Raw genomic sequence first — 23,324 nt, forward strand, 5'->3', positions numbered from 1 at the left:
AACGGAAGCAAAACTAAGACAACTGAGTATAATCAGGTGATTTCGAGGGAATTAGATTAGGAAATGAGACACTTAAAATAGTAGACGAGTTTTTCTATTTGTGGAGCAAAATAACTGATGATGATTGCAGTAGAGAGGATATAAAATGTAGACTGACTATGGCAAGGAAAGCGTTTCTGGAGAAGAGAAATTTGTTAACACTGAGAATAGATTTAAATGCAGGACATCTCTTCTGAAAGTATTTGTATGGAGTGTAGCCATGTATGGAAGTGAAACGTGGATGATAAATAGTTTTGACAAAAAGAGAATGGTAGCTTTTGAAATGTGGTGCTGTAGAAGAGTGCTGAAGATTAAATGGGTAGATCATGTAACTAATGAGGAGGTACTGAGTAGAATTAAGAGGAATGTGTGGCAAAACTTGACTACAAAAAGGGATTGGTTGGTAGGACATGTTGTGAGGCATCAAGGGATAACCAATTTAGTATTGGAGGGAAGCATGGAGGGTCAAAATCATAGAGGGAAACCAAGAGATGGATAAACTAAGCATATTCAGAAGGATGTAGGTTGCCGTAGTTATTCGGAGATGAAGAGGCATGCACAGGATAGAATAGCATGAAGAGCTGCATCAAACCAATCTCTGGACTGAAGACCACAATACAACACAGTCCTATTTGGTATAGGTTCCATGCACTTGAGCAATATTCTAGGGTGGTTGGCTTGAGTGATTTGTATGCAGTCTCCTTTGTACGCTGATTGCACTTCCCCAATGTTCTACCAATAAGCTGAAGATGAATTAGCCAATTCCAACAGTGACACATTGATATTATAGTCAGAAGATACTTCATTGATATTATAGTCACAGGGTACTATGTTTCTTGTCTCATGCTTCTTTTTAAGTGCACAATTTTATATTTCTGGACATGTAAAGCAAGTTGCCAGTCTTTGCACCACTTTGAAATCTTATCAAGCTCTGACTGAATATTTATGCAGCTTCATTCAGATAGTGCTTCATTGTGGTTAACTGGATCATCTGCAAAAAACCTGATGTTTCTATTAATTTTCTCTGCAACATTGGTAATATACAACATGAACGGCAAGGGTCCAAACACACTTCCCTGGGGCACACCTGAAGTTACTGGTACATTTGACAATGACTCTCCCTCGAAGATAACATACTGTGTACTCCCTACCAAAATGTCCTCGTTTCAGTCACAAATTTCACTTGATATCCCATATGATCATAATTTTGACAATAAGCATTGGTGTGGTACTAAGTCAGATGCTTTTCAGAAATCAAGAAATACAGCATCTACGTGACTGACTTAATCCAAAGTCTCAGTATGTAATGTGAGAAAAATATGAGTTGGGTTTCACATGATTGATATTTTTGGAATCCATGCTTGTTAGCTAGGAGAAGGTCATTCTGTTTGACATAATGTTTGAGCCCAGATATGTGTCAAGATTGTACAACATATTGATGTCAAGGAGCCTGGATGGTATCTTTGTGGATAACTTCTACTACCCTTCTTGTAGATGAGGGTAACCTATGCTTTTCTCCAAAAACTGGGCACTGTTTTTTGTTTGAGGGATCTACATTAGATTGTAGTTAGAAGAGGGGCTAACAGCCTCATTTTCAGTAGAGAATCTGTTAGGGATTCCATTGGGCCCTGGAGCTTTGTTTAGTTTTAATGATTACAGCCATTTTTCAACCCCACTGACACTAATGCTTATTCCACTCATCTTTTCAGTGGTTCAAGGATTAAATTACTTCAGTTTTCCTTTGTGAAGGAGCATTTGAAAATGGAGTTAAGGATTTCAGATTTTGCTTTGCTACCCTCAGTTTCAGTTCCTGTCTCATTCGCTAGAGACTGGACAACAACCTTGATGCCACTAATGGCCTTTACATACGATCAGCATTTCTTTGGATTCTGTGATCATTTGACAATATTCCACTACAGTAGTCGTTGAAGGCATCACACTTTGCTCTCTTGGCAGCCAAACGTGTTTCATTCGACATCTCTCTATCTATAGTTCTATGCTTTGTTTTACATCTATTATGCAGTAATATCTATTTCTTTAGAAGTTTATTTACAGTGACTGCATGCCATGGAGGTTCCCTCCCATTATGGACTGTTCTATTGGGTACATATCTACTCAGTTTGTGGTCAACTTTTTTTGCAAACTTGAGGCATGGTTCCTGTACATACTCCTGGCCTGTGCTGAAAGTTTCAAGTTCCTCATAGTGATACAACACTATTGATTTTTTTTTATCTAGCTTTCTGAACATACATACTTTCTGCTTGGTTTAGTTACCCTTTGTACTTTGCAATCATTGTTGCCACAACCATGTCATGGTGACTGATACTGGTTTTGATGTGGACATCCTTAAAGTGGTCAAGTATGTTCGTTGCCATTAGATCCAATATGTGTCCATCATCAGTAGATTTCCTAGCTATTTGTTCTAGGTAATTTTTTTCAGAGAAGGCATTAGCACTGTTTCGTAGGATATCTTATCACACCCATACCAACAAATCTGTAATTTTCCCAATTAATTGGTGGATGATTAAAGTCACCACTAATGATTATGAGGAACTTAAATACAAGTGAACTGAAGTTTTATCTTAAGTTTTCGGTTACATCAGGAAATGAGTCTAGTGGGAGAGAGAAGGATCCAATTATTGTTTTATGCCCACTCCTGTAATGATTCTTGTCCAAAAATCTCACATGCAGCTTCAGTTTCTATCTTAGTGGCTTTGAGTTTCTTGTCTACTGTGGCAAATTTCCCATTTGCCTATCCTTTTGATGTACACTTAAACTTTCCCCAAAAATGTCACTGCTAGCAATTTCAGGTTTCAACTGGCTAGCTTATGTGAGCTTCACTGTTTCTCATAAGTGCTTAAACTTTGGCACTTCATTGCGAATACTTCTGCATTTCACCATTTGGATTTTAATACTCTCGCCTGTGGGAGGCATTCCTTTGATTTTATACTGATACTTCTTGGTTCCCTACAACTGTCATCATATGTATTGGACGGAGAGTCTCCTAATCTAAAAAACCCTTGTGTCCAACCCACACACAGTCAGTTAACTGAGTAGCAATCTCTGATGTGTAGTGCACATGTGACCCATTTAGGGGGACCCTACAGATCTCATCCCTATGGTGCAAGTCCAGGAGGTCACAGCCTAGCTCATCACAGAACCTTTGAAGTCTCTGGTCCAGTCCTTCCACTCGACTGAGAACCAAAGGCCTCGATCAGTCCTGGGAACATTGTTGCAAATTGTGAGCTTCATTGAAACTCCATGCATGGGGCTGGTCTTCTCAACATTCTGCCATTTGCTGGACTGACCCCAAAATGACCTCGGAGCCCAGACGACAGGCATAATTTGTTCCAGTGTATGCCACAGCCTGCAGTTCGTTTCATCTTGTTCCCTCAATGGGTCCTGGAGTAGCCTCTTCAACATACTGAATAAGGCTCCCTGGCATACACACTTGAGTACACTGGTGACCTTTCCAGTCCCTTGCTGCCATTTCTTTAAGGGGTACCATCATTCACTGTCTGTTTGAACTGCTGAGGATTAATAGACCCCCTACTGTTTTGTATTTGCCTCCTCTTGACACTGTATAAAATAGGTTTCCTCAAAACACGTAAAGTGAGTCCCACTGGCTCAGTTTCAGTGAGAAAAAGCACCTCAGACTCCTTGGTCAGAGGGATCAGTACAACACCCTGAGTTCTCCTTGGTGCTCATCCTTCCTATATAAGGGGCCTAGATTTACCATTGACATACCACTCGCAGTCAAGTGGATGAGTAATCACGGATCCTGTACTTTCAGAGGAGACAGGACCCAGAGGAAAGGATAGTACTTTAGGGACTTCTGGTGCCAGTATCACAGGTACTTGACTTTCATGAGCTCTTCCAACATGATGATTCACAGCAGCTATCAATCATTTGATAGTAGTCAGGGCAATTCCAGCTGCTTACAAACTTGAACCAATTCATTCCACATTCACCCCCCCCCCCTCTCTCTCTCTCTCTCTCTCTCTCTCTCTCTCTCTCTCTCTCTCTCTCTCTCAAACCCCCTCTCCACTCCTCCGCAGACACAATGTGGGTCACAGTGCCCAGGAGATCCCTGTGAAGCTAGATAAAACTTATTTCTTAGTGTATTTGGAACATTGTACAACTAGTCTCCAGTGTATTTTTAACTTCACTTGGCATACTGAAATCTTATACTTTAGGTGTTTCAAAAACCTTGAGTTAAAGACATGTTATATTTTCATGAATTGTAGTGCATATTTTACTTTGTTATGGTGATAAATAAATTAATATGAGAAGCTCAGGCAAGAATATTAATTAGGCTATCTTGATATAAAAAATATGAGAAATTTCAAACTGAATGTACAAGTTCTGAGGCTTTGTAGCATTTATTACATTCAGCTTACAGCTATAAATAATACATCAAATGAAAGAGCAGCTGAAACCGTTTTTCTTACAAGTGTTCACTTAGGTGAAATGTCAAGTCATCACTGAAGACGACAAGATCCAGAATATCTTCACTTCCATGCAGCAATGTTTCGTTTACAAAGTCGACACATAAACCACATGCTGTAGGCTTTTTACAGCTTGTAACAACTGCAGATGATAAGGACGTAGTTGTAAATGTCTCCTTAAAGATCTCCACAGAGACATCACTGGAAATGCTAAATCATGACCAGCCATCCGAAATGATTTCTTGGTGCTATGAGTGAAAGGCTCTCACTCATTCAGCACATTCTTCAGTTACTGTTGGTCATTCCCGTCTCTTCCCTTTGCATACAGATATACAAACAAAACTGTTTGAATTGCTCTTTCATTTGATGTATTATTTATATTTGTAAGGTGAACATAATAAATGCTACAAAGCCTTAAAATCTGTATATTCATTTTGAAACACCCTGTATTTTGAATAACCTACTTAAATAAAATAATCTGTAGTTGGAATCTAGACCAGGGTGGAACAGAGGAAGCACACATTTTTAAACAAGTAGTACTTGGTAATGAGTAGAGATATTGATCATGAGCAACCATTGACAGACAGCTCAGACAATGTGTTTTCAGTTGCTTTGGAGCATAGAGCATCTTGTGTTCTCATTTTAACATTTCTTTAGAAACAAAGATTCTGTTGTCAGGTTCAATGGCTTTTCCATTGGAAGTTTAATGTCATGATGCAGTTTCAGACCAAAATACTATATTCTAATGGGTTGCAGCATTTAGAAGTACTGGTTCTATGATGAAAAAGAAACCACCTGGTCTTCCCTGTTTTCAGTTTGAACTCCGGGAAATGAGCAATTGATGAAGACCAATTTCATCTAGATGGTTATGTTAATGTACAGAACTGTCTGTACTTGGTGTCAGAGAACCCACATGAGCTATACCAGAAACCTCTGCGCAACTCAAATGTGACAGTGTGGTGCGGTATCACCAAGATAGAGACTGTGGACCTTACTTTTTTGAAGAGGGGGAACCACAGTTACTGTGAAATCAGTGCCCTATATTGAAATGTTAAACAACGTTCTTCCTCCAGAACCTGAAAGGCATTGATTTAACATGAGAGAAATGTGGTTCCAACAGGTTCTTTTTGTGAGGCTACTTGAAATCAAGAGAGTATGTGAACAAGCCCCACACAATAGATGACGTCAATATTTCCATTCATCATAAAATTAAAGCTGTGCTGAATGAATTGTTGGAGAGAGCTGTGCACAACTTTCAGGAAAGGATCCAAATTTGTGTCCAGCAAGGACGACTTCATATCAACATTATTTTCTGAACCTGATTCAGGTATGTAGATTTCGAAAATGCAGTAAAAGTACTATTAAATAATTCAAGATTTTGTAAAAAATAAAACCAGGTTTCAGTTATGTTGTGTAGGACTTCATATACAATGGTAAGAAGAGGTGGCTGCAGAGTGGTGCAGCAACTATCATTGCAGGAAAGCTGGACAGAAGCAGAAATGATTAGCAAATGAGGAGTATGAAGACTCATTACAAAGAATGCAGCAGCAGATAAGTCCAGCTATTACAGTATCAAGAAGGATGAGGCTATCTGTGCTAAAGCATGAACAATGGTGTTGGAGCTGCAACTAAATGTCTTCTGCATAGTATCACGTAACGAAGAGGCTCAAAGTGAGATTGGTTTGCACCTCATTGTGAATAGACTGTCTGCCTGCCGCCAACCATCCCATATTGTGGTGGCAGAGGGTACTTGTAATCTGGAGCCATTGGAGATGTGGCACAGTGGGCATGGACCATTGGGTCTGTTGAATCCCACATGACCATTATCAGCATCTGACAAGAACTTACAATTCCATTGCCAACTCTGATGGCTGTAGGGTGGTATTAATGTGGATATTACATGTTATTCAGTAGCAAAAAATGTGAGTATCCTCTTCTCCACCCTGTAGATGTTTTGTATATATTTTTAAAAGTGGCCAAATAAAACACATGTGTCACTACTTATTGTCACAGGCAAGGCCATAACAGGGTACTAAGAGTAAATTCGGATCTGTTAATAGCCATAGAAGTTTGGTGGTGTGTTTTTAGGTTGTACCATGTTTAACGTGTAAGAAATAAAACTATGATACCTAATCTTACGCCCAACAGATAAAGTTTCTTCTCGTGTTTTATTCAAAGTGTAAATTATGAAAAACCGATTACACGTTCTTTAAAGAAAACCTCTCCTAAACTCATCTTCTTCAACACAAATCGTTTCACAAAATTATGATGTCAAATAAGAACAAACAAAGAAATAATTCTATCTCTAATTAAATAGCAAATTTTGTGTTGTTTATAATTACTATTGTATGATTGGCTGGGATTCACTAATTACATCAAAGTGGCCATAAGTGTGGTAGTGGCCAAAACATGGAGCCTTGATCCTACCCGTAATTCAGTTGCTCATGCCTATTTTCTTATGCGCCCCAATTAGTCTGTCATTTGTTAAATCCTATAATGTAAATTTTAAAATGTCAGAATAAAGGTAGTTGCATGTCAATATTTGCGAATAACTTTAATGAGCAACTAGGAGAAACTTCTGCATTGTCATACATATTAAAACTCTTTGAGTGAGACAAATGTAATATGTTATGATCCCTCCTAACAATATTTAATTGAATAAAAAGCACAGAGTTCATCAAGGTCCATCATGAATAAAACAATAGATGAATACATCTGTTATTTCTCCATTTCAAATATGTTTCTGTAGTAAAGTAGCACCAAAAGTAATGGAAACTACTGATGTGACATTGTGTAAGCTGTATTGTTAGTAAACTAATTCCCAGCTTGCATAGTCTTGTGCACATTTCAGTTTGTTAGTAGTGGAAATTGATAATGCCTATAAATGTCCTTGCCTGCCTCTGACTCATAAGCATCTTGTTCTGCCATTTGATAACCTGTGAACAAATCACTTCATGGTTTAAAATTTTTCACTTTTTCAGAACTCATATTGCTGTTAGGTGTCTGTAACACTCTGAAAATATGTGTGGGTTTCAAATTGTGCACTAAAAATCTCCACCTGAAACACTTTAACCCATGTTCTGTCAGTCCCCACACAGTACCTAGGTTACACATTAAGATGGCTTTCTACTGGCTCATATTGACAGTATAATTAATGTTGTACAATTAAATAACGTCTGCAAATGCAGGTGATAGCTGCTACCTACCTATTAAATATTGGCGAAGAGATATGGTTGTGTTTACTCATATAAATTGGGGTAGAACTTCTAGAAAGCAAGAAAGGCGATACTACATCTTGACCATTCATGACCGAAGGTTTCCTTTTTGAGGGCCAAAAAAAGAAAAGGAAAAATATGGAAATAGCAAGAAATAAATGACACCATACATCATACTACATATGGTAGGGGGGAGAGAAAGAATGTGAAGTGTAAAGAGATTTCTTGTTTGAGATACCTACGTAGAAACATTACCTTTGTTTGATCTGCCCAACATGGCCATACACTTCCAAGTAGAAACTAGTATGCTTGTCACTAATGCACCTATATTAACTCATTAGCATCATCAAATAAATTTTATTTTGAAGAACCATAATAATAATAATATGCATTTTCTGTAGTAATATTCACAATTATTAATATTCTGCTGACAGATCTGCCACATAATGTCAAACTGCAGTGTACCAACTGTAACAGTTAAAGACAAAACAGGAACGGTTCTGGTAGAAATAAAAGGCAATAAATCCCAGGATCTCAAAGAATTTTCACAAACTTTGAAGGATGTTCAGAAGCAAGTTAATACATACCTCACAAACCTCATCCACAACGATGCACCAGGAGACTCTGTAAACAGTGACAGTGGTAAGGAGTAATGTAGTGTTTCCATTTCTGTAAATATTATTACTCATACCATCTCATAATAAGTGTATCCAATATTTAAGGAGGTAACTGATATGATAAATGTCTGCTTTGTAATACGAGCACTGGGGAAGCTCAGCGACATGGTACACATTGAGAGATGCCGTAAGAAATTTGACAACAAATGCTTCTAAAGAAATGTTCTGGATGTTGTCTTGTTTGTTTTAAGCTCTATTTTTGTCTAATTGTACATTACATAAAAAAGTATTCTCAAATGTTTCAAATAAGCATGGTCATCTATGCTATCTGTAACAATGCATGAGGCATTTCACAGATCATTGTAGACAGAGATTTCTTAGTAGTTCTACAATGTGGTCCTTGCTCCAGAATATTTTGTGACTGTTTTGTTTTCACAAGTGCTATTTAACTCCATGATTCGCAAAGTATTAGTAACAGTAGTACCTGCGCCGGAAATATTTTTCTCAAGAATACAGATTTATATAAATAGGTACTTTATAAAAGGTGTTTGTTTTTGTCAACTGGATGAGTTTGGGGGACGGCACACGTGCATCTGCCTCTTACTAAACTGTGTATATATAGTAGCATTATTCTTTGTAAATGATTTACGTAAGTCACTGAACGTGTATTATCCACAGCTAGCTATTTGGATACATTCTCAGTTGTGGTTCAAGTCACTATAGTACCAGAATACTGTGTTTTGGTTTTTGTATTCAAATTATCCAACCCACGTCTAGAGTGCAGACTCCGATAATGTAGTCTGCAGTACTGTTCTTACTGTTTTGAGCTTGTAAGCCAACATTTCTTTCTACAACTTGACTTATCGTGTACCCATTGAATACGGAAAAGTTACTGTTCAGTGTCTTGTAGCTGCCCTGGTAAATATATGGATCTTGAGGTTGTTGCTAGTTTACTTTTTGTAAGTCTTACAATGTTTCTTTGAGGCACCTGCTCCATATCTGTAGTAAATGCTGCTGGAAGGCAGCTACTGTCTCTGCATATAATAAGGCAGTCTCCCCATAATCTACACATCTGGATGTGTGTCTGCAACAGCTCACAGGATGGCTGGTAGTGAGTTCAGAGTCTTCTTACAGAGATAGAAATAAGACTCTGTGCACATGTTACTGCATGCCAACCAAGTATTGCACCCCTCCCCCCCATATCAACAGTGCACAGTAATAACACTGTTGTTCATATGATAGGTGCTCTTTACGTACTATTAGTCATGTCAGCTGCAATTACCATATGTCCAGGCACACATACAAAAAACAGCTGCACGCAGAATAAGAAAACATCCCCTGCAGAGAATATGGAGTAACAACTTAAAAGCGGCTTCCACTGAATTCCTATAATGTCTGCTGCTACGCCAACTTGATAATGACTTCAAACAGTGGAGGGATACTGCAAAATTAGTTACATTAATATCATGTGTTCAGATTCTATACATACTCAATGCAATTTCTGAAGTAATCTTAAATATTCTGTTCAGTTTCCCTACTTGTAATTTAGTGTGTTCATTCCATTTTGCATCACTTAGTTTACTTTTCATCATTGTTTCCTTTTCAAAACATTGCCAGTGGCTCCATAATTGAACTTTTTTTTACAGAACAACCAGCTAGCTGACATTTAACGTGTTCAGCTCCTGATGGTAGCTTATATTTTCACAGGTTACAGGACACATAAAACTGAGTAATTGTTCATTGGTAACCATTGATCAAATGAATCTGCCTCACTAACAGAATAATATTATGAGAAGGAAAGTTGCTACTCACCATATAGCAGAGATGCTGAGTCACAGATAGGCACAATAATAAGATATTCACACTTAAAGCTTTAGGCTGTGGTCTTTGTTAACAACAACACACACACACACACACACACACACACACACACACACACACACACATGACTGCAGTCTCAGGCAACTGAAACCACAAACAGAATACTTTCATTTTAATGGTTCAACCACAGCACTGATGCTTTTATGTAAATAGGTAACGTGCAAATTTTGACTGTTCTGTATTAAGTGAATAGAAGAGAGCAGCATTGCCAATATGGAAGCTTCATTGCCAACAAGCACCAAGCATTTCACACCTACTTTTGGTATTGTTAATGAATAAACAAGTGATAACAATGGGCATGTCATTTAAATCAATGAGTATTTTATAAACAGCCTCGATTATGGGGTAAGTGCCACACCTCCAATAATGAATAATCTCTCCTCTCTTCCTTGAATCGGGAACTTGTGCTGGAACTGACAGAAATCACCATCTCTTAACTGCCTTCTTGGTATGTGTCACTAGTGGAGACCATTCTGTTTGGTAATGCTCTTAATAGCTTCTCTCATCAGCATTGCCATGTGAGGATTTTTTTCTTAAATTAGAGTACTGAGTGCGGTATCGAGGAAGCCTGATCACATCAAGTTCTTTCATCATAGCCAGTTCATAGACATGCTAACATGGGGTGTTCGGCTTGTACAGGTGTACAAAATCCATTAGGTCCAACTTACTCATAACAGGTTCAGTTTTCTGCACATGAATATTTATTTTGTTATTGTTGTTGTTGTTGTTGTTGTGGTCTTCATTCCAGAGACTGAGTTGATACAGCTGTCCACGCTACTTTATCCTGTTCATGCTTATTCATCTCTGAGTAACTGCTGCAGCCTACATCCTTCTGAATCTTCATAATGTATTCATGTCTTGGTCTCCCTGTATGATTTTTACCCTCCATGCTTCCCTCCAGTACTAAATTATTGATCCTTTGATGCCTCAGAATGCGTGCTACCAACCAGTCCCTTCTTCTAGTCAAGTTGTGTCACAAATTCTTCTTAATTCTATTCAGTACCCCCTCATTAGTTACGTGATCTGCCTATCTAATCTTCAGCATTCTTCTGTAGCACCACATTTCGAATGCTCCTATTCTCTTCTTGTCTAAACTATTTATCGTCCATGTTTCACTCCCATGCATGGCTACACTCCATACAAATACTTTCAGAAGAGACTTCCTGACACTTAAATCTATACTCGATGTTAACAATTTTCTCTTCTTCAGAAACGCTTTCCTTACCATAGCCAGTCAACATTTTATATCTCTCTATTTCGACCCTCATCAGTTGCTCCTCAAATAGCAAAACTCATCTATTTTAAGTGTTTCATTTCGTAATCTAATTCCCTCAGCATCACCTGATTTAATTCGTCTACATTCCATTATCCTCATTTTGTTTTTGTTGATGTTCATCTTATATCCTCCTTTCAAGACACTATCCATTCCATTCAACTGCTCTTTCAGGTCATTTGCTGTCTCTGACAGAATTACAATGTCATCGGCAAACCTCAAAGTTTTTATTTCTACTCCATGGATTTTAATTCCTACTCAAAATTTTTCTTTTGTTTCTTTTACTGCTTGCTCAATAAACAGATTGAATATCATCGGAGACATGTTACAACCCTGTCTCACTCCCTTCTCCCCCCTGCGGGTTCGGGGGTAAGAATAGGCCCGCGGTATTCCTGCCTGTCGTAAGAGGCGATTAAAAGAAGTCTCAAAAGTTTCGGTTTTATGTGATGGTCCCCTCTCGGGTTTAATCTCCATCTTTCTAAATTCTTCCGAAGAGCGAACCAATTGGGGAAGGGCGCCTTACATGGTGCATTGTATCTGTCGTGTGTTGAGACCTTTCGCCGGCTCTCTCGTCGTCGCAATGCTGTCCCGCTCATTTTGCATCTCTTGGCCGAGGATACCGTCCTGTGTGCGATTACCACTATGCACTGTGGAGTGTTGCTTTTTCCTGAGACGACGACCTTGGACATTTTTGCACCTAAGATCCAGCACGGTAGCCAGTCCGTTGTGGTGGGGCCACCCATGTACCCTGTTGGTTGTAGCCCCCTGACAACACAGGGATCACTTTACTGATGCCTGTGTCATTTACTCCCCATGTATGCCAAGGAGTAGATCCCCATCTCCCTGGGGCATCAGGAGTCCCGGCAATGGCCATCCTGCCAGGTGGCCCTTGCTGTGGCTCGGTGGCACCTGTGGGGATGGCCCTTGGTCGGAGTAGGTGGCATCAGGGTGGATGACACGCAATGAAGTGTGGCACATCATCTCTTGCTGGTGGCCAGCCACCAGCAGTCTCTAAGCATTCGAGGGCTCATTTTAAAGCTAATGTGTATGACCCCAAATCGTTGCCCTCCCTGGCCACACCGTGGGAGGAACGAAAGTCTATGAATGCCAGTGAAACATATTTGCCCCCGTATCTCATCTGTACCAGAGCTGATGGTGAATCCTTTGTATCTGTGAAGCCACAGTTCTTTGTGGAACATTTAGAGGACAAGTTCGGGGAAGTGGAGGGCTTGTCCAAAATGCGGTCCAGTTCAGTCTTGATAAAAACAGCATCCCCTGCGCAGTCACGGGCCTTGCTCGCTTGTTAGCAGCTGGGGGATGTTTCAGTTAATATCACGCCCCATAAAAGCTTAAATATGGTCCAGGGCATTATTTTCCACAGGGATCTCCTTTTACAGTCCGATGACGAGCTGCGCGCCAACTTAGAGCGATGAGGTGTCTATTTCGTCCGGCGCGTCCACCGGGATCCGAGGGATCATCAAGTTGCCACCAGTGCCTTCATCTTGGCCTTCGAGGGTGACACATTACCTGAGAAGGTCAAGGTGATGGTGTACCATTGTGATGTAAAGCCATATATCCCTCCCCCGATGTGGTGCTTCAAGTGTTGGAAGTTTGGCCATATGTCTTCACGCTGTGCTTCCAGCCTCGTATTTCACGATTGTGGTCGACCATCCCATCCTGATACTCCCTGTGGCCCGCCTCCCATCTGTGTCAACTGCGGAGAGCACCATCCCCCTTGCTTGCCGGACTGTCCGATTCTGTGGAAGGAAAGGAAAATAATGGAAATCAAGACCCTGGACCGACTGACCTACACGGAGGCTAAACGGAAATTTGACCGGCTTCATCCCGTGTGCATGACGTCTTCTTATGCCGCCACAGTCACTCCTGCTACAGTTACGTCAGCTGCAACACCTCCAGTCAGCTCTCAGAGTCGAAGGACCACACCTGCCCCCTTGATGGTGGGGGGGGGGGGGGGGGGGGGGGGCACTTCACTCCCTGTTGCTGCTGCTCCATCTACTTCAGGAGCAACACCGCCCCAACCATCGGGGACATCCGTTCCCCCTTCCCAGCCGGAGAAGCGGGGTCCTCTCGCCAGGAAGTGGTCCCTTGGGGACCTCCCTTCAACCAGCGGAAACACGGCTGAAACACCCACCCGTCGCTGGTCGTAGGGCCTCACGGTCGTCGTCCGTCCCTGAGACTGACCCAGGGAAGCCCTCTCAGCCTGAACCACCGAAGGCACAGCGAGAGAAACAGAAGAAGAAAGAGGTTCATAAGAATAATGACAGTGCAGTGGCACCTGTCCCACCGCTTCCTACTAGCTCCGCGTCTGAGGATGAGGTCGAGAGTCTGGCATCTGCTGAAGACCTGGATCTCACCGGACCCTCGGACGCAATGGATGTCACTCGCACGGGTACTGAATCAGTGGCAGCAAGTGACCCAGTGGTGTAAACTGCCTCCCCAATCCCTTCAAGCCTTTCTCAGCCATGGACAATACCATCCTCCAGTGAAACTGCAGCGGTTTTTTCCACCATCTTGTCTTCACCATTTCTTCTGCATTGCTCTTCAGGAAACTTAGTTTCCAGCGATGTGAACCCCCGCCCTCCGTGGCCATCGGGGTTATTATAAGAACCGGGCAGCTTATGAAAGGGTGTCTGGTGGCGTCTGCATCTATGTCCTTCACTCACTTCACAGTGAGTCTGTCCCTCTACAAACACCTTTAGAGGCTGTCGCTGTTTGGGTGTGGACGCCACAGGCTGTTACCGTCTGCAGTCTTTACCTTCCACCGGATGGTGATGTCGCGCAGCATGTCCTGGCTGCGCTGATAGCCCAATTGCTGCCACCTTTCTTGTTACTGGGCGACTTAAATGCCCATAACCCTCTGTGGGGTGGGTCAGTAGCAACAGGTCGAGGCGCCACCGTTGAGCATGTATTGGCACAGCTCGATATTTCCATTTTAAATGATGGTGCCTTCACACATTTCAGTGTGGCGCACGGCATGTACTCTGTCATCGACCTTTCGATCTCCAGCCCTAGCCTCTTACCGTCTGTCCAATGGAGAGTGCATGATGACCTGTGTGGTAGTGACCACTTTCCGATCTTTCTGTCACTGCCACAGTGTCAGTCTTCTGGGCGCCCTTGCAGGTGGGCTATGAATAAGGCTGACTGGGACTTGTTCTCCTCCACTGCCGCTATTGAACCTGTTTCTCAAGAAGCCATTGATGCAGTGGTTCACTCAGTCACCACCAGCATCGTTACTGCCGCAGAATCTGCCATTCCCAGTTCTTCTGAGTCCACCCAGCCTTGGTGGTCGCTTGAGATCACTGAAGCGATTAAAGATCGCTGGCTGGCGCTCCAGCGTCACAAGCGACATCCCTCCATAGAACACCTTATCGCCTTCAAAGAGCTGCATGCTCGGGCCTGCCACTTATCCACCAATGCAAGCGGGAGTGCTGGGAGTGGTATGTCTCCACCATTGGCCTCCATGTGTCTCCATCGCAGGTCTGGGCCAAGATTAGACGCCTCTATGGCTATCGGACCCCTGTCAGTGTCCCTGCACTCTCACTGAATGGAGCAGTTTGTACTGACTCCGACATATTGCAAACCGCTTGGCAGAGCATTTTGCTCTGAGTTCCGCTTCTGCGAATTACCCACTGGCCTTCCGCTCCATTAAAGAGGGGATGGAATGTCGGAGCCTTTCATTTCCCACCCACCATCCTGAATCCTACAATGTTCCATTCAGTGAGCGGGAATTTCTCAGTGCCCTAGCCGCTTGCCCTGATAAAGCTCCTGGGTCAGATTGCATCCACTGTTAGATGGTGAAACACCTTTCGGTGGACTGCCAGCGATGCCTCCTCGACCTTTACAACCGAATTTGGGTCAAGGCTGAGTTTCCGTCGCAGTGGCGGGAAGGCATTGTTATCCCCATTTTGAAACCTGGCAAGAACCATTTGGAGGTGGGCAGCTACCGCCCCATTAGCCTCACCAATGTTCTTTGCAAGTTGCTTGAACGGATGATGAGCTGCTGGTTGAGTTGGGTAGTTGAGTCTCTGGGCCAACTGGCTCCGTCTCAGGGTGGATTCCGTAAAGGCTGCTCTGCCGCCGACAATCTGGTGAGCCTGGAGTCAGCCTTCCATACAGCCTTTGCCCGCCGTCAGCACCTGGTCGCTGTCTTTTTCGACATGCGGAAGGCATACGATACGACGTGGCGTCATCACATCCTCTCTACGCTTCATGGTTGGGGTCTTTGGGGTCCACTGCCGATTTTCATCCGAAATTTTCTGTCGCATCGAACCTTCCGCGTGCAAGTCGCGGCCTCCCATAGATCCTCCTGAGTTCAGAAGAATGGGGTGCCACAGGGATCTGTTTTAAGTGTCTGCCTGTATTTAATAGCAATTAACAGGATCGCTGTGGCGGTGGGAATGTCTGTCTCAGCGTCCTTGTATGCTGACGACTTCTGCCTTTACTGTAGCTCTATTGGCATTGCAGCTGCTGAATGTCAGCTGCAGGACGCTATCCGCAAGGTGCAGTCTTGGGCTGTAGCGCATGGCTTCCAGTTTTCGGCAGCCAAGACCTGCGTTATGCATTTCTGTCAGCGACGCACTGTTTGCCCGGAGCTGCGGCTTTATCTTGCCTGCGAACTTCTTGATGTGGTGGAGACACATAGGTTTTTGGGAGTGGTTTTTGATGGCCGGTTGACTTGGCTGCCTCATATTCGGCAGCTTAAACAGATATGTTGCCGCCATCTAAATGCTCTGTGATGCTTGAGCCACACCAGCTGGGGTGCAGACCGATCTACCCTCTTATGGCTCTACCAGGTGTTAATCCAGTCCCGTCTGGATTATGGGAGCCTGGCTTATGGCTCAGCATCCCCTTCTGCGTTTCGGGTGCTGGACCCAATCCTACACAGCGGGATGCGCCTTGCCACTGGTGCTTTCCGGACCAGCCCTGTGAACAGCTTACTTGTGGAGGCAGGTGTCCCTCCACTGCAGTTACGGCGCCAATGTTTACTGGCCGCTTATGCTGCCCATGTTTTTAGCTTGCCCGGGCATCCAAATTATAATCTTCTGTTCCCACAGTCGGTCGTCCATCTCCAAGAACATCAGCCCCGGTCGGGTTGTACGATCATGGCCCGAGTCAGAGAGCTTCTCTCGGGGCTTGAGGTTTTTCCCTCTTCCACCTCCTTTCCGGGCCCCTCTGCGTACACCCCCGTAGGTGCGTGCCCTGCCCTTGTCTTCGGCTCAGCTTGGCACAGGGCCCGAAGGACTCAGTCCCTCCGGAGGCCTTCCGCCACCGCTTTCTATCCATCCTTGCCACATATCAGGGCTGTGGCATTGTTTATACTGACAGTTCGATGGTTGCTGGTCGTGTCGGTTATGCTCTGACTCTAGGGGGCCACTACGAACAACATTCCTTGCCGGCTGGCTGCAGTGTTTTCACTGCTGAGCTGGTCACCATCTTTCGTGCCCTAGAGTGTATCCACTCCTGCTCAGGTGAGTCCTTCGTTATCTGTAGCGACTCCCTGAGCAGTTTACGAGCTATCAACCAGTGTTTCCCTCGCTCTCGTCTGGTGATGGCTGTCCAGGAGTCCCTCCATGCTCTTGCCTGTTGCGGCCGCTGTGTGGTCTTTGTGTGGACCCCAGGCCATGTTGGGATACCCGGCAATGAAAATGTTGACCGCCTGGCGAAAGAGGCCACCTGTAAACCATCTCTGGACATTGGCCTCCTGGAGACTGATTTGCGAGCTGTCGTACGCCGCAAAGTTTTCATGCTTTGGGACGCTGAATGGCGCGATCTGACCACCCCCAATAAACTTTGTGCTATCAAGGAGATGACGACTGTGTGGCGCTCCTCCTTGTGAGTCTCTCGCAGGGAGTCTGTCGTCCTCTGCCGACTGCGCATTGGGCACACACGGATGACGCACGGCCACTTATTGCGCCGTGAGGACCCCCCTCTATGTTGCTGCGGGTCGGCTTTTACAGTGGTCCACATTTTGTTGGCCTGTCCACTTTTAACTGTGCTCAGGCAGATGTTTGTGCTGTCTGATATGCCCCCTGCCCTTTTAACTGATGACAATGCTATGGCAGGCTTAGTTTTGTGTTTTATTCGGGCAGGGGGCTTTTATCACTCAATCTAAGTGTTTGTCCTTTTGTATTGATTCTGGCCTTTGGCCAACGATTTTAGTCTGAGTTTTTAGTGTGTTTTTTTTCTTTCAGTGGTTGGCTTTTCCTTTTTTGTCTCCATAGTCGACCAACCATTGTCACACTCTGTGCGATTTTAATTCGTTTTGTCTGTTCTCTGTCTGAGTCTGTCTTGTCCTGTGTCATCTGCTGTCTCCATTATTCGTTTTTCCTCTGTGTGGGTGTTTTTAAGTTTTGGAACAAGGGACCGATGACCGTAGCAACTGGTCCCTTTAATCCCACAAACAAACCAACCAACCACTCCCTTCTCAACCACTGCTTCCCTTTAATACCCCTCAACTCTTATAACTGCCATCTGGTTCCTGTACAAATTGTAAATAGGCTTTCACTCCATGTATTTTACCCCTGCCACCTTCAGAATTTGAAAGAGAGTATTCCAGTTAACATTGTCAAAAGCTTTCTCTAAGTCTACAAATGCTGGAAACATAGGTTTGTCCTTCCTTGATCTATCTTCGAAGATAAGTCGCGAGGTCAGCTTCTACCGTGTTTTCTGTTCATCTATTTCTTTTACACAGACAAAAATATCCATTTTCCTTCACTGCATGATAGAGCTTTGTATAACAAGATGGAATAGCATGACACTTTGTACATTACTCCTATTTAATTCTGGAGAATATTGTGTAGCTACAAATTGGAAAACTTTTCCATGTGAACTGTGCCATTCATTTCCTTATGACAGTCACGTTACTTTCTGGAACAAAACACCAATGAAGATTTTGGGGTGAAGCCACAAGCCGAGCCAGCGAGCAAGACAATAATCGTGGCATCCTTTCCTATTGGTGCTTTTGTTGTTCATTTGGCTGTGTAGTCCATCCAGGCATTTTTTAATATGTGACGAGCATTAACCCATGTCTCATCAAGGCACACAATGTCAAGTCAAATGCTCCTTACAGCACTCAGATACTGGCTTTTCTAGGCTATTATGTAACTTACCTTGATGATGAACTTCTAATATTATAACATTTCTGCCATCAACCAAGCTTGTGCAGACAGTGTTGAGTAGATAACTTACTCCCATTAAATAATTCTGCTTCTCTGCAGTTAAAAAGACGCTTGTCCAGCATAGGGTACTCAGTGAGTTGAGGCAACCATACACATGCCTGCGTAGTGCCTCCTGCTGGAACGTGTTTATCTTGGCTTTCAGTCTTCCATAACTTCTTGGTTTGCCTGGTTTTTCTGGTAGAAAGTGATATAGTGACGCTTTATTGTACTCATCTTCCTTCTTTTCTTTATCCTGACCCTTTTGCAGACCTGTGAATGTCAAGTACAACAGTTATTTTGCCCACCACTTTTGAAATACTTACAATCAGACTGCCACTATTGCACTCCAATTCTAAGTGCAGAACACAGACCAAATCAGTTTTCAGACTTGTCCACAAACTGAAATTCCCTTTCAACTGTCCGTTCCAGCAAACATATTTTCAGAAGATGTCTTTTACAGAAAACCTCAGCTTGAGATATCTCACTACTACTGAAACAATACTAATACTAAACACTACTTCACAGCAACAGCTAGAGCACTCCAGTGCCCCAGAAAAAAAAAAACTGCACTTCACAATGCTCACCATCACGCTACTGTTCTCTGATGGGTTGGCAACAAGCTGTGCTAAATGTGCCAACCTGTGAGTGGCATGGGAGTGGAAACAGGCTCATCATTAGTGTTTCCTGGACAATAGTGTCATGTTGCCTCAACTGGAATGAACTGTCAAAAGTCACAAGTTATTTTTATCATAATTAATGCATACAGCTGCAAGCAAAAGTTCGACTTATCATCACCATTTATGTTATAAAGTGTTCAACACTACAAATAGCTTACGCGTCTGACCAGCTTAATAGTAGTAACAACCAGTATGCCACATCCAATGAATAATAATTAGAGTAATATTATCAAAAACAGCTGTCGCACAACATCTCCGTATGATCTTTGAAATACCTCACCAAGCTTTATTTTTGTTAATTTTTCCGTATACCTTGGCAATATAACATATAGGCCTAGTCAGTACTGGGAATTAGAGACATGGGTTTTGGATAAATAAAGTTCATGAGTGAAGTTAATGCATCAACGAATATGTCCACACTGCTAAATACTGCTTCCTTAAAGGTTTCATATAGTAATCACGTTGTTGCTTCCTTAATTGTTAAGTAATTGTAATTGCAGAGTTATGTTTGTATATCTTAGTATGTAAATATGTAATTTGTACTAAAGTCTGCATTTTGAAATAAAAATGTAAAATAAAATAAAAGAAAGCTGCTACTTTTGTATTGGATAGCTTGTGTTTACTTATTAGTATGCATTCACGTTTACTGATGTTTGTTAAAGGAAAATAACTACGTACGCTGTTGGAAACTGCAGTATTATGAAGGAAACAGATTAAATGGACATAATGACATATAACTACAGGCACTACAAGTAACTGATCAAAATGTTTGGCATGTAAAACTAAGTCACTGCCATAAAAATTCTGTGAGCCACCATATTAAATCAGAGTGGTGTTTCTTGGTTTTCTGGACTGTGGATTGCTTAGATATTTTTACAAAGTCCAGAGTCCTTTTTTGGATGTGGGTTGCAGTGTTTATCCAGAAATGAAGAGGCTTGCACAAAATAGACTAGTGTAGAGAGATACAACAAATGAGTCTTTAGAGGGAAGACCACCACAATAAAACAACAACAACAGTTCATTGGTATTGAGAGTGGCATGGCAATTACTGGGTTAGCCTAATGTGTATCAAAGATGGCCAATTGATGAAATGTCTAGAACTGGGCATTCCAAGGTTGTTTTTTTCATTCCATTTCAGTGTGGTGGTTGCCATGTGCTTACATATGATTTTTTAGGAAACTAGGGCTAGTAACCTGCTAAAGAAAGAGTTGAACTTTTGCATCTGTGACTTTGAAACAGCAAATTATATTTGCAGATCCTTAAATCATAATGGTATTTTCAATTGATGATGTTGCTTGATATACTGCCGTGCGTGCTGTGTGTTTCTACTCTTGCATGAATTCTACAAATGATTAAACCATGAATATCTCCGAGTGCAACAGTTGGATGAATTACATGATGGGTATATGAAATGGCAGCATTTTATGCTATCAGAATGTCTCTCTTATTTGTGCTGAAGCGTTTGTAACATTTTAGTTGTGATTAATATGTTTTTACATACATGTTCTAGAGTTACACACTTGTGTGTGAATGGCATGTTTGGTGCTGCCATATGCATTAGGTGCCATATTAATAAACAAGTTTTGTATCTGTTGTTCTAAAGGGGTAGATTTACCACTTCTTCTGTGCACTCTCTAACCTATGTTCCAACAAGAAAACACACTGTAACATGCTGATGTTCTACACTGAACAGCAAGTCACAAATATTGTGGTGAATAGCTCATCAAAGAGATGTGAAATATACATTTAATTTTATCTCTCATAGAAGGACTTAATGCAGGACAGTGTGATGCAAAATAGCACCGGAACTTCCTCAAATGTACACACTTTTTACATGGTTTGATATATATCCCTGGTGTAGAGTTATTACACATAGCATTGATACTTCTTCATGGCTGATAATTTGTTTGACTTTTATTTAGGCCATATACTGCTATGTGTACATTACTTATTTTTATTTATTTTAGTTTGCCCTTTCTTGAAATAGAAAAAGTGCAAGAAAGAATGATGACTTCTTGTTAAACAGTTTTGGATCAAATGTTGTCTTTGGAAGGTTGTCGATTGCCATGTTGCTTAGACAACCAGCAGTTGTGTTTAATATAGCATTCACCTAAATCTGCTGGACCTCTGGATTCTGCACCATTATTTTTAATATGTTCTGCTTTAACATACTTCATTGTTATTTTTAGCTAAATTTACACTCCAATAGCAGATTTATCTATTCTGTAAAACACTTATTACTCATTTTCAATAAATTTCATCATCCTGTTTCAAAACCAAAGGTATCGATTACATCACTTTTCTCAATGCTTGGTTGGCAAATTTGATTTCAGTGTCATAATTTATTTGAGTCATCGTTCAAAAAGACACCATGTGAAATCACTTCTCATGTGTACTACCAGAAATATTCAATATTCAAAGAATGTTTTTTATCTTCCTACTTCAAGCTGGTTTATTAATTGCTGAAGAGTACAAAATAACGTCACACATTTAGAAACTTCCAGTAATGTAAAACATATAAATGTAGTGTATTGTGGTGTGAACACAACTGATATCACCATTAACACAAATGCTACAATTGTTTTTTTAATTCAGTTTTGTTTTCTTTTTGTAATAATAGCCACAGGAGATTTTGCACAACTTAGGGCATCTTTTTGCTGTAGATGGCTGTCAAACTGGTGAAGATTTAGTTGGAATGAAGAACAGCCATCAGCACTCACCTAATTTGTGTCACTCAAGCTAAAAAGAAAATCCGAAACAAGTACCTTGCAGTTTTATGCTAAATAAATACTACTATAAACCATAAACATTTATGTGCAACATACTATATAGCATACTTTACAGTATACTACAGAGGTGGAAAAATCCACAGTGGTAGAGCCCAAGTCCTGTGTCACTATGCTAGAAAATACGATAAGATAGAAAGGGCGTAAGAGAAGGAGAGAGACATATTTTTTTCATGTTAGCAGTATTCCTGAAATTATCCTCAATTATGCAATATATAATTTGTGTTCCTAAGCTTCCTGCACCAGTGGTAATTATTACAAAATCCTATAGAGTATACATCACACAAGAAATAATGTTAAAATATGCACTCTTGACTCGAACTGCTGGGTATATAGATAGCACTCACTTCAAAAAGATTTTAATATTGGTTCAACATCCGCCTTGTGCTACCAATGTATGCCAAGATAATATACTATGTCTTCTTAAATTTTGACTTCTAACCTCATCGTGCACTTTCTTTACTGTTTCCAAACATTATGTTTTCTGCAGAGTTGTCTCTGTGCTTTGTGGATGTTCTGCAGACCATGGAAACTTCTGAATGACTGAAGCTGCTAAAAAGTGTTATCTGATATAGTCAGTCTTTCTTTTCAATCACCCGGTCATTCGTAAGGCTACAATTTGTAATTTTTAATTGCTGTTTTTCTTTATGTGCTGTTCCCATAGTATTTCACAGCTTTATTTCTGACTGAAAGCTTGTATAGAACTTGACTGAATCAGGATTCACTGTAATATCTCATTGTTGCAGATGGCAGTGAAGATGCTGAAGAAGAAGAAGATGATGATGATGATGATAATGATCAGACTGCTGGCAGTGATGATGCTGGAGGTCCAGCTTCTAAAAGAAAGAAATGCTAATTATTATATAATAAAACGTGAAACTTATGAAATGTGCCGATAACAAAAGACACTTTTGTGTGATACTTGCTGTAAATATATCTATATTATCTTCAGAGATTAATAATTATTGATAAATTAATTACTAATAAATTATTTTTGAAATCATGAATGGAACGTATATAGTATTGAATTCAATCATATAAAAGGGTCATAACAAAACTATTCATTGTCCTGTAAGGTTACCCCTTCTTCTTCAAGTCGAAGTAAACTTAGTTTGTGGCAAGAGACGGTGAAGATCACATTAGCATGTGCGAAGACAGCTGTGTGTTTCTTGCACAAATAGTCAGCTGCCTCCATGCTGTATTTGTCGAA

The 23,324-nt window shown here is 41.5% G+C and overlaps 1 protein-coding gene across 1 annotated transcript in view; it reads left to right on the forward strand.

Moving 5' to 3' along the window:
- The window catches only part of LOC126170885 (nucleolar complex protein 2 homolog), a 31,246-nt gene extending 8,151 nt beyond the window's left edge, over positions 1–23,095 (forward strand). The window contains exons 2-3 of the mRNA XM_049920757.1: positions 8,137–8,344; positions 22,861–23,095. Of these exons, the coding sequence (XP_049776714.1) occupies positions 8,149–8,344; positions 22,861–22,970 (306 nt within the window). The 5' untranslated portion in view covers positions 8,137–8,148 and the 3' untranslated portion in view covers positions 22,971–23,095. The remainder of the gene's footprint in view (positions 1–8,136; positions 8,345–22,860) is intronic.
- Positions 23,096–23,324: the final 229 nt, after the last annotated feature.

The sequence above is a fragment of the Schistocerca cancellata genome, chromosome 1 (assembly GCF_023864275.1).
Source record: "Schistocerca cancellata isolate TAMUIC-IGC-003103 chromosome 1, iqSchCanc2.1, whole genome shotgun sequence".
NCBI classification, from domain to species: Eukaryota; Metazoa; Arthropoda; class Insecta; order Orthoptera; family Acrididae; genus Schistocerca; species Schistocerca cancellata.